The sequence below is a fragment of the Rhinolophus ferrumequinum genome, chromosome 13 (assembly GCF_004115265.2).
Source record: "Rhinolophus ferrumequinum isolate MPI-CBG mRhiFer1 chromosome 13, mRhiFer1_v1.p, whole genome shotgun sequence".
NCBI classification, from domain to species: domain Eukaryota; kingdom Metazoa; phylum Chordata; class Mammalia; order Chiroptera; family Rhinolophidae; genus Rhinolophus; species Rhinolophus ferrumequinum.
This window is the reverse complement of record NC_046296.1, coordinates 23,709,218-23,721,920: the sequence shown is the minus strand read 5'-3', so window position 1 is coordinate 23,721,920 and position 12,703 is coordinate 23,709,218. Positions and strand designations below refer to the sequence as shown.

Genomic DNA, 12,703 nt, shown 5'->3' with positions numbered 1-12,703 from the left:
CCACTATTTGTCTTATATTTATACAGTTATACAAAGTCAAATTTGACAAATTGTCACATTTAAGTAAATATTTTATAAATGTCATTTTGTTACTTATGTGTTATGTCAATGGATACTTCAGATAGTTTTAACTGTTGGGTGTTTCTTATGCTAGGTCTGGGGAGATATCCCCACAATCGTATCCCACTGAATTTGGAGGCTCATGCTTTAGCGATCTAGATGGTAGCAGAGAGCAGCGAAAGAAATCAGGACCCTCCACCCACAAGGAAGCTACTTTTGCTTTGAATTCAGGTCAGATTAAAGGTTCAGCAAGTTTATATATTTTTTAGAATAAAAAATCATTTTACAATTTGCTTTCAAGGAAAATTTTGTTATGTATAACCAAGTGATGAAATACTTGGAAGTTATTTCAGCATCTAAAGTCCAAAATGATACATAGGTTTTGTTTTTACTTTGCATTAGAATTTTCAACTAATTACTGATTTTTTTCACTAGTTGCTTTGAAGAAAATTTTACATGTGATTAACTTCCTCCATTGTCTTAAACAATTTAAGTTCTTTGCAGAGTAATTTGACAAATATCCCCATCACTGGAAGAGAAGGGGAGCCTTCCCAGACTGATGATTGATGGGCTTATGGTGATTTGAGCAAATTCCAATATTATGTTTCCAGAGTGGGTGGGTAGCAGAACCTGTGCTCCCTTCTCTCTTCCTGTCCACTCACCTCCTCTACCCTCCGGCACCCTCAGATGATGTATTGCAGTTCTGGAACTGTTGGATCCTGGAGGAGGTTGAGAAACTAGAAAAAGATGCCAAAAACATGATTTCATAAGGTTTGACTTGAGATTAAGTCAACTTTCTTGAGCGTCTTAAAATCATGTTTTATGAAACTTTATTTCACAGAGAAAGGGAGTGTAGAAAGCTTGGACCCTGAAGACTGCCAGTTATGGATCATTAAATCCAATAAATAAATGTAAATCTAAAATGAAGAATTCCAGCAAAAGATTTTGAAGTTGATTTCTTATTTTAAAGAACAGAGAGTTATTTGGGAGATAGCTAGAACTCTTTCCCTGAAGGGTTTGTTTATAAAACAGGCCTTGAAGTTATTAGGAAATGCTGACTTAAAAAAAAAGTTATATATATATATATATATATATATATATATATATATATATATATATATAGTTTTATTCAACTGATTGTGATAAAGTTGAAAGAAATGCTATGTCAAGGGAAATTCTTGGACTAGAAAAAGGACAAAATTCTGAAATTCAGCAATTACCTCCCAATGTGAAATTTTATATTTGAAGATTTTTCACAAGGCTTAATTCTATAAAAAATATTTATAGAAATTACCTAAATGAATTCTATGTCAATTAAGGATTATGTATGCATGTTATGCATGTTGTTTATTTTTAACTGAATAAAGAATAGTGTATGTAGAAATCACCGGTACTTATACTTACGAATGCATGGTATTAATTTCTATTATTAAAAGTATGTATGTAGGTCTTCCTAACTATACCTAAATATTAATCAAAGATGAGTACATTTAATACTTTCTTTAATGGATAATAGAAGTATAGAAGGCATCTTTACTAACACATCCTGCTCTTTAATGAAATCTTTTCTTTAATATTAAGTTGATAACTTTAGGTTTTGGGGCATAGGAGGGTATTGTAAAATGGTATTTCTCCATACTTAAATGGGTACCTCTCTTCCTGCTGACAGTTCACTTATGCCTAGTTGGCAAGAAGCACTATGGGGATGAGTGACAGTCATGTCATTGTTTAGAAACAACAGCATTTTGATTTTATGTGGTTCACTGAGTTGGCTGTGACATGCTAACATAAAATGTGGGCTCCCCGTAATCGTCAGTGAATAAGCCAGGTGGTAAACAGTAAGGAATAGAATTAATGAGTACAGGTGAAAGTGCCGTTTCTGAAAGTGAGCAAGTTTTCCCCTTCATTTTGTTAGTATTACAGAGAACCATGCAAGGAAGGCAAAGGGCGTAAGAGTATAGGAAATGGGCAAAGCTATGTGGAAAAAGTTGCCAGTGGAACTGGGCAAATGGACCTTGTGTTTTGGTTCAGAGGGATGCCCACTATAATCTCTCCACCTCTCCTGGTTCTCAGGAAGAGGAAACTAAACTTAGTAATCCAGTTTTGTGGGAAGGAACCAGGGCAAGGAGTGGAGGATAAACTAAAGGACAAAGGTCAACTTTAGAAAGCTGTTCTACCAGATCTTGCTCAGAAAACTATTCAGGTATTCAAAGACTGAGAATAAAAGGAGATAGGTAGAATTAGCAGAATGAAAAAAATTAAAAAGCCTCATGATTAAAAAGAAGAAAATCTAGGGGGCAAAAAAAGGAAAGAATAAAGCTAAACTTCCTGTATTTCTTTTTAGCGTAACTCAGGATTTATATCCCATCCTCCACGTCTGATTCCTATTTAAAAATGCAAAGATTAAAATTCAATTTTGAGATGATCTCATGTCTCAGATTTTTGAAGATTTTGCACCCCTATTAATTTCCCCCTCCTCTTTATTAGGACTTGTGTCCTAAACAAATAACTAAGTAAAAAGAAATACATCTGTTTATTTTGACGTGAAATAAAGCTATAAAGCCAATCCATTATCTTCCTTTTCTTTGTAAAACTCCTTGTTTTGAAAAAGGAGATAGTTTGGTCACAGGAAGAAATTCTAATCCATGATTCTGTGAAAAAAGGAAATATAAGAATTCTTTACCTAATTCAATCTTCTGCCACCTACAAGGTATCCAGTTCTTCAAGAGTACTTTACAAAAGAAGATTGTGTTTTCAAAGCAAAATGGGATTTAAAAAAATATATACCTGGATGTTTGGAATGTAATATGGAAAGACAAACAGGATGTTTCCCAACCTGAAAACATACTTAACTAAAAGGTTCACCTTTTCAAATGCCCAGTGTATGGCAAATTTGAGCTACATTCTGTTAAGCCAAGGTTCCCTTTTAATGAGTAAGAAAAACTGTCCTGTTGTTATTCCTGTATTCCTGACATTATACATCTGAATTTTAAGGCCTACAATGTTTGGACATCAATTGCAAAATTGTAAAAGTTCTCATATCTTTAAACTTACAACCTTTTTAAAGTGAGCTTATCAATATGAAAAATTCTAAAGATTGTGCATATTTCATGGATATATTTTATCTTAAACTATTTTGTGATTTTTGGAGAAGATATGTTTTTGTATATTCAAATTGGAATTTTGTCACTCTCTTTTTTATTTCTCTCCCAAAATACTGTTTCTTCTTATGTTCAAGCTCTAATAATATTTATGCGTTCATGTGTAAATATAGATATATATATATATATTTGAACACACATGTATGAGCTTAAAGTAAGTATTTTACTGATGCTTCTTGAAATGACAGTGTTTTAAGAAGGGAATATAGTCACGTAAGTTCACATAAAATCTTTTTGGTCTTTTTTTGGTTCAGTGTTTAGAAAATTCTTGATAATTTAGAATCTTCCACAATGGAAAGTAAAGCATTCTGTCACAAAAGCAGGGAGGATGAGACACAAGGTCAAAGGGCACTTTAGAAACAAACAGCTGGACCAGTTTATTTAAACAGATACAGGGATGGAGGAACTGACCTCTGTTTGACTTATAGTGGGAGGAGCGAGAATGTCATTTTATTACTTTGCCCAGAAGGAAAATGTTTTGGTATCTGAATTCACCCCAAAGCCATCTAAACACATGGCTTTGCTGTACACAGCATAATTCCAAAGAGAGTACATATAAGATAGTCTAGGATAATGATAAAATACACTAACGAGAATCAAATATTGAGATGGTTTTAAGATCAAAGAGATGATTTTTTAAAAAACAAAATATTTTGCTATTAGTTATTTTTAGATAAAGATGTCCACCAGGACCCCATAGAATAATATATGTTTCATATGAGTATAGGAATTGTAATTTGGGAAACTTCTGAGAGTTTATTATGTCCTATATGAGTTGATAATGTTCATTACCTTGAAAGAAAAATTGTTTTAAAGTTTTCGAAAGTGAGAAGTGCCAAGTATATCTACTCTTGTGGTCCCACAGTTTAGACAAAGTGCTTAGGCATTCTTAGGTTTTCAATATTTTGTTCTTTTTATTTTATTTAATGAAAGGAGTCCCACCTTCCTATCTACATATCCTATAGGTAGCCTAGATCTGGTTGTCAATGACAACAAATGAAAGAAAGGCAAATAGCATCTAGTACCTGTGGGCCCTTGGCTGAGGCAGTGGTGAGGAGTTTGCTCGCTGCTCGGGGACCAGAGCAGGGCTGGAATAACTGCACTGAGTATTGTCCACAGAAGACATTCCAAGACTCACAGCTAAACCTCCGTGTAGTGAACAGAGAGTGGCCCAAGTGGTGAGTGGACTCAAAACCCTAACAAAACCAACATTCTAGAAGGACCTTCAGAATCACGAATGTTTCACGTAGGGAGAAGAGGGGAGAAGTCAATGGGACATGATGGTGATAGTTTAAATATTTGAAAGGCTATCCTGAAGAAGTGAGATTAGAATTGTTTACCCCAAAGAGTCGTCCCTGTGAAAGCATTTTAGATCAAGTAAGGCAACGCCTTCTGACAGTTGCCTTGTCCATTGAGTGAATGGACTCTCGCGTAAGGCGGCGAGTACTGTGTTACACACAGTGCAGCAGAGGCCACCCATCTACTTGGTGGGGATGTCAGAGAGAGGATTCAGGTGAGTGACCAAGCTAGGTGGCGGTTAAAGCCCTCTCCAGATCTGAGATGGAAATTTCCTATGATTCCATGGGTTTACTAGTCATGGATTCAAACCCGAGGAGATTATTATGAACTGGTCTTTGGAAATCTGAATGTATGAGTATGAAGGAGGCAAGTGTTGGAATATAGATAGATAACTCAGCTCACTGAATCTTCTTATGCACACCTTGTCTTGTCTGTACACACAAGCAGTACAGTCATCAGAATGCCAGTCTACACAATGCTCAGTCATGCTTATTCCCGGAAGCAACAGTAGAGTTGTTGCCAGTGGTGTTTGGCTCAAAACCAGCTCATGTAAAAATACCTGTACAGTTCAGAATATTCTAGATGGGTGGCACAGTAGTGGCCACGCTCTTATTAGGGTGTTGAGAGGGGATGCTGGCTATCATTTGCCAGCTGTGTGTCATTCAGCAAATTGTTAACAGTTCTGGCAGGTGACCTCAAATAGTCACTCAATTTCTCTGAGCCATGGCTTCTCATCTCATCTTAAAAAAAATGCTCTTCCTATTTTCAGATAAACAGTATAAATCATATCCATAAAATATTCTATTTTTAAAAGGACTGAAAGTTATCAGATGGAGTTCCTTCCTTCTAAGAGCCTGCTATGAACAGAACCATAGATAAAGAACTGTTGTTGCTGTCTTACCTATGTTAGTTACTATGAAAATTACTTTAGGTATATGCAGAATATTAATATTAAATAATTTTCTAATTGGTCACACAGTGAAGGCAACTAATGAAAAAGCAGATTTTTTTTTCATTTTAATTGGTTATTTCACATGGTGTTTGTGCTACACCTGTGCTTATAATGAGAATGGAGAATTAATCTAACCTTCTGCTCACATGAGTCCAATTTTCATGGTTTATACAAGATAATGATAACCTGATTTGCAACACAATTTGTTGTCGATCTGTGTTTTAAAGATTTTTATTAGCAGTGCAGGGGCTTCATATACAAGAACTGATATAGTAAGTATTGCCAATAAGAGCGTCAACGTGTCCTTTTAGTCAGATTCCAGTTTATTTATTTTAATTCTCAGATAATGAAAAACACATAAGGATATGATACTGAGACTCTTAAAATGTCATGAAGTAGATGCATTTTTAGTTTAAAAACCTGTCCCTGTCTATATAGTGTTTGGTTTTGGGGAACCATTTTCCTACCTAAAGTAGGCAGACTTACAAACTAAATTCATGCTGGACTGTGGATCCTTTAATGATTAATAATGCATTATTAAATTTTTCGTTGTGTTTTTTATGTGCCGCTCATGTTCAAAATATTCAAATCTGAGTTGAGAACTAAAAGCAATTTAGTATTTCAGAATCTAACACGTTGTGTTCATTTTCTGTATTTGATATGTAATTCTTAGTATTACGCAGTACAAACAGATCTTGAGTTAGAAATTTCATGAGCATGACTTTGGAGAGCTTATGTTAACCACTTTAAAAAAAAATTTTTTTCAGTGCTTAGCCACTTTTTGAGGGGCTACCAACATTATTAAAAAGAAAAAAAGTCTTAGGACACTTAAGTGACTTAAATGTCCTAATAAGATGTTTGTTATAAATTTCCAGGACTAGTTGGAGAAATCAAGATTATAAGTTCAATTAATGTATAGCTGTGACCTCGCCTTGACCTCAGACTTTGCATAAAGAGCAACAACAAAAAAAAAGCCACCCCAAGAAATCTCTACAAGGAATGCATTTCTCTGAAGTCCCCAGCAGTGTGAGTTAGTGGTGATAAACTCCAGACATTCTCTCATTTGATGGTGTGCTGCCATCCCAGTTCATTATCTTAATAGTGGGCATTAAAATAGAATTAGGTTTGCAAGAGGTAGAGAGGGTTTTGATAAAAAAAAAAAAAATTGTAAAAAAGAAGTCGGAGAACATAAGATTGAAATGTCACCAATTAGGAGAGGTAACAGATGCCCTTATGAACATCTCGCTCTCTCCACCAAATTTCGCCCCTTGCAATTGAAAAGAGTGGTGGCTAGTATTGTTTCCTGAAAACTCTGCTAATTCCCCCATGAAAAGATGAAATGGAAGTGTCCAACTGTGGTAAAACAGGCAAACATAAATCAACTCAGAAACCCCAAGCTTGTGCACTCAGAGGTCACTGGGGGTTACAGGTTTTGCAGCATGTGAAACTGCACACGGAGCAGGGGAGACAACCATTTTGCCCAGATCTAGCTTTGCTCTCACTGTGATTCCTCTTCTGCTCTTCCTCCACCTCCCCCACCCCACCACTTTTTAAGTGTTGTTTTGAGGAATCATGATTTGCTTTGCTCTCTTGGTTACAGGTTTATTAATGCCCGGAGAAGAATAGTGCAGCCCATGATAGACCAGTCCAACCGAGCAGGCAAGTCCCCTATAGTGACTGTATTCAAGTCACGCAAGCGAAAACCATCCTCAAGCCATTCACCGGGAGGTCCGCTACCTGGTAAATAAACTGGGAGTGAGTGCTAGGAACGCCTGGCAATTAAAGTGAAACCAGTTTCCTTTCATAACAACACTAATCAATTTAACATCATTATACAATGTTTGGAGAAAGTGGGGGAGGAAAAAAAAACAACAGAAAAAAGTAACTTAAATCATATGCTGAGTTACAATATTCTTTGTACACATTCAATATATTAATGTTATTATTTTTTTTTCCTGAGTTTGCCTTCCCAGCTCTTTCTGCTACTATGACCACTCCCTGGTGCATGGCTTGGTGTGGAATTGCTGTAAACTTTATTACCTGTCAAAAGGGCAAAGGGGTCAGGATCGCTTGTGGGACTCAGTAAAGTTCAAAGACATTCAATGAGGTAGAGCTTTTGTGTGCTTTAATAACCCAAGGCAGCTTACTTCTGAAGCAGCTTTTCATGTACAGTTAAAACATGGGATTCAGGTAGTGGTATAAATACACGGCTCTTATTTCTCAGGCCTTCTCTTGTTAATATCCATCTTCTGGTGTTCAACTTTTTAAAAATAGCAGCATTTTTGTTTTGTTTTTTAATCTGAGCTTAAAATACCAATACTTCTATGGGATCCCGGCTTGCAGATTTAAAAATCCAAGAAACATCGTTCTAGGATTTGTTTCTGTATTGTAATATACCAGTGAGATCAACAACAGTGTTTACTGGGGGTCAGGTGGGTCTATACTTTCCTTATGAAATACTCGCTCATCTCAGAGAGAGTATTATGAGAAACTATGTTAAACATCACATTGAGTCAGTACCTATTTAGTCATAGTCCTGTAATTTTTTTCCTTTTAACTCCCCTTATGTGATCACCAGATGGAGACCCAAACATAAAATTTCTATATCTTTACTGTTCTTTGAACACAACGTTTTAAAACTCAAGTCACAAAGGTGTATAGAGCCGAAATTTCGCTATGAATGGTATAAACTTATACTTGCGTGGTATGTTGTCTCTTTCTTTCTGGCTGTGTCTTTCTCTCGTGGAGCCTGTTATTAAGCAGCTGTGTTCTGCACTTTTGTAGTAAGTCAAGGGACACCTTATAACCCCGACGGGCAGCCAATGGGAGGCTTCGTAATGGACGGCCAGCAGCACATGGGCATCAGGGCACCAGGTAAGACTGTTTTGCGACTGTTGCTCATTTTTAACTCCAAGGGTGTCACCCCCCCATCAGCACAGGTAAATTCACTTCATCCTTTGCTGTTATCTCCAGCTGCCTGCCTTGCCTGCCATCTGTGCATCTAAGATATCGCAGAGGGGAAGCCAGGATCTTTATGCACTGAAGATCTCACTGTTTCTCAATCCTCTGGAACCTGGTTTTTTTTTTTTTTAAAAAGGGTCCTTTGGCACTATCTGTTGACTTTGCTCATTTTCTGGCCTCTTCTCGGATTTTTATCTCCCTTCTAGGACCTATGAGTGGAATGGGCATGAATATGGGCATGGAGGGGCAGTGGCACTACATGTAACCTTCATCTAGTTAACCACTCGCAAAGCCAGGGGGAAGTAAGTACAAATGGGCTCTTTGTTTCCACTTTGTCCTAGGAATATTTTTCCTCTTGCATTTTCTTACGTTCTCCTTGCCCATAGCTTCATGCTTGTTCATTCCTTTCCATTAAACTCCTGGTTTCTTGCTTCCTTCATTTTCTCCTTGGTTGTGATCAAGCTTTTAAGCTTATAAATACTGTGTATGATGTACATTTATCCTGTGTGTTGCTATTATACAGTACTGACCACATGACAAAACAAGAAACAGTCAGGAGGTGGGGGAGTGGGTTGTCATAGCAACAGACTGATTTGCAAAATGTAAGCAGTCTGCAGCAGTGCAAGGAGAGGAAAGAGCATGTCCCCAAAGTGTCATAAATCTGTCTAACCGCAGTTGATGCATGAGTTACATTTCTCCACTAACCTGCAAGACACCGAAAAGCCAAACAGAGACTTCTTTTAGGTAAAATAAACACTAGTTTTACCTAGGGTAAGTAAAGGCATATTTTGAGCTTCAGTCAACTAAACTTTGATTTTTTTTTTCTTAGTTTATTCCTTTGTCTGTCCATCATAATGGGATTACGTGTGGCAGTGGAAAAAGGGAGAATACAAAATAGAGGTGTGCACAGCAGGCTGCAGGGCTTAGCCCAGGCTAATTGACTATATCCAAATTAAGTATGCCATCACTTGCAGTGTGACAAATGGATTTGACTTATTCAGTATACAAAAATAGAGATCATTAATGCAATCTTCAGTGGCAGGCCTAGTGAAGTAGGCCCAGGAAAACTGTCCCAGATTCTCGCTCTTGCATTTTCTCTCCTAAAAAGACACTCCAGCAATTCGTGTTCAAACAAGTAAAACTGTTTTGAACACCAAAGCTCTTGTTCACTTCCTAAATTACCCCTAATAGCATTGCGCTTGCTTTGTTTCTGAAATTAAAAGCAGTTATGTCGGAGTCTTGGTTGTGTCTCTGATTATATTAACACACTATTTAAAATCACTACTGAGGCCAAGGGTAATTCGTACTGGTCTTCCTCTCTGGGTATGAGTCAAATATAAGTTTAACAATTAGCTCTTGAAAACATTCCATTGAGCTCGGGAATGCAATAGTCTTATTACCTCATCATGGAATTCTCTAGCTTAGTTAATTTAAATATTGTTTCTTAGTTTCTGGGTCAATTAAATTTAAATGATGTATTTTATGCTTCGTGACCAATTAAATTAATAGGTTATTACAAAAAATATTATCATCTTTTTTGATTAAAGAGCTGTGGGTACAGTATATTTTATAAGCAATTTTCATTAGTTCCAAAATGTTCCTTTAGGCTAGATTAAGCAGCCATTCATTGCTAGAGCCTGGAGACCTTATTCGAAGGTGTTCATCGTATTCACAGTGCACTATTACTTAGAACTAAAGCCAATTGAACCTACTTAGCAATAGCGTTATGCCTTTCACCCTTGATGATTATGGAGCTTATAGCTCTCAGAAACAATACACCTGTCAGTTTCCATCAACTATAGCAATCCATGCAGAAGACAAGAGGCCCCTCAAAGCAGGAGGGGTATTGTTTTAGTTCCAATTTTTCTTATTGTTCTCAAAATCATTGTAAGGTGGACAGGGTTTTGTGAAGGCTTTCTTTCCCCCAGCTCTAAGAAACCATGAGGAAGGAATTCATTGATAACTGTTATTGTTTTGTTTCGTTTTAATTTTTTAAAGTGCAGGGTTAGCTAAGTAATCAGCCTTCGTGAGCGTGTCTAGTTCAGTTTCATGGGAGATGTTGTGTGACCAGCGCAGTGGACTCTTGTACTCTTGGTAAAGAATGTTTCAGAGAACAAAAGTGCTTCTTGAGACCAGACCTCAAATAACAGTTTTATTTTTTTTAATAAATAAGACCTCAGTAGGCTGACCTGATAACAGTGACAATGAAACGAAAATAGTCGCAAAATGTGAGTTTTCAGCATGACATTTCTCATTTTATTTTCTTCTATATGAATCAAAAGAATACTTTACGGAGCCATGTTCCCTTAATCACAATGTCCCCTGGCTTTCATGGGGTTGCCATAGCCAGAACCACACTATTGCGCTTTCATAATATTTTCTTTTTGTTTCTTTCTTTTGAATTTCTACAGGGCTGCAAAGTATGCCAGGGGAGTATGTAGCCCGGGGTGGTCCAATGGGTGTGAGTATGGGACAGCCAAGTTATACCCAACCCCAGATGCCCCCCCATCCTGCTCAGCTGCGTCATGGGCCCCCCATGCATACGTACATTCCTGGACACCCTCACCACCCAACAGTGATGATGCATGGAGGACCGCCCCACCCTGGAATGCCAATGTCAGCATCAAGCCCCACGGTTCTTAATACAGGAGACCCAACAATGAGTGGACAAGTCATGGACATTCATGCTCAGTAACTTAAAGGGAATATGCATTGTCTGCAATGGTGACTGATTTCAAATCATGTTTTTTCTGCAATGACTGTGGAGTTCCATTCTTGGCATCTACTTTGGACCAAGGAGCATCCCTAATTCTTCATAGGGACCCTTAAAAAGCAGGAAATACCGAAGTCAATTTGGGGGACATGCTAAATAACTATATAAGACATTAAGAGAACAAAGAGTGAACTATTGTAAATGCTATTATACTGTTATCCATATTACGTTGTTTCTTATAGATTTTTTAAGAAAAATGTGAAATTTTTCCACACTATGTGTGTTGTTTCCATAGCTCTTCACTTCCTCCAGAAGCCTCCTTACATTAAAAAGCCTTACAGTTATCCTGCAAGGGACAGGAAGGTCTGATTTGCAGGATTTTTAGAGCATTAAAATAACTATCAGGCAGAAGAATCTTTCTTCTCGCCTAGGATTTCAGCCATGCGCTCGCTCTCTCTCTCTCTCTCTCTCTCTCTCTCTCTGTCTCTGTCTCTCTCTCTCTCTCTTTCTCTCTCTCCTTCTCTCTCTCTCTCTTTCTCTTTCTCTCTCTTTTTCTCTCTCCCTCTTTCTAGCCTGGGGCTTGAATTTGCATGTCTAATTCATTTACTCACCATATTTGAATTGGCCTGAACAGATGTAAATCGGGAAGGATGGGAAAAACTGCAGTCACCAACAATGATTAATCAGCTGTTGCAGGCAGTGTCTTAAGGAGACTGGTAGGAGGAGGCATGGAAACCAAAAGGCCGTGTGTTTAGAAGCCTAATTGTCACATCAAGCATCATTGTCCCCATGCAACAACCACCACCTTATACATCACTTCCTGTTTTATGCAGCTCAAAAACATAGACTGAAGATTTATTTTTAATATGTTGACTTTATTTCTGAGCAAAGCATCGGTCATGTGTGTATTTTTCCATAGTCCCACCTTGGAGCATTTATGTAGACATTGTAAATAAATTTTGTGCAAAAAGGACTGGAAAAATGAACTGTATTATTGCAATTTTTTTTTGTAAAAGTAGCAGTTTGGTATGAGTTGGCATGCATACAAGATTTACTAAGTGGGATAAGCTAATTATACTTTTTGTTGTGGATAAACAAATGCTTGTTGATAGCCTTTTTCTATCAAGAAACCAAGGAGCTAATTATTAATAACAATCATTGCACACTGAGTCTTAGCGTTTCTGACGGAAACAGTTTGGATTGTATAATAACGCCAAGCCCAGTTGTAGTCGTTTGAGTGCAGTAATGAAATCTGAATCTAAAATAAAAACAAGATTATTTTTGTCATGCTGACTCCACTGCTTGAAAAATTTGTTTACTGCCCCCCAAATTTTTAATGATTAATGCAGTAAATATACAAATTAATTTTAGTTCCCTAAGACATATACGTACTTGAAATTTTTAACCACGAAGTAAATTATTTAATAATAGTCACTGATTTCTTTAAGCTGACTTAATGAACTCCTAATATCAGCAAATTTAGGGCCTAAGGGCACTAAACTAACTGTAGGCTCCGATTACATCCAACAGAATTACTCATCTAATATCAGTGAAATT

General features: G+C 37.1%; 1 protein-coding gene across 2 annotated transcripts in view; it reads left to right on the top strand.

Moving 5' to 3' along the window:
- MEIS1 (Meis homeobox 1) overlaps positions 1–12,433 on the top strand; it is a 133,797-nt gene extending 121,364 nt beyond the window's left edge. Inside the window, exons 10-13 of one of the 2 annotated variants that reach the window (XM_033124650.1) lie at positions 7,073–7,131; positions 8,257–8,346; positions 8,640–8,735; positions 10,845–11,373. In XM_033124650.1, the coding sequence (XP_032980541.1) occupies positions 7,073–7,131; positions 8,257–8,346; positions 8,640–8,698 (208 nt within the window). In that variant the 3' untranslated portion in view covers positions 8,699–8,735; positions 10,845–11,373. Of the gene's footprint in view, positions 1–7,072; positions 7,132–8,256; positions 8,347–8,639; positions 8,736–10,844 lie in introns of both variants that reach the window. The other variant, XM_033124649.1, reaches the window with a different exon arrangement.
- The last annotated feature ends 270 nt before the right edge of the window (positions 12,434–12,703 follow it).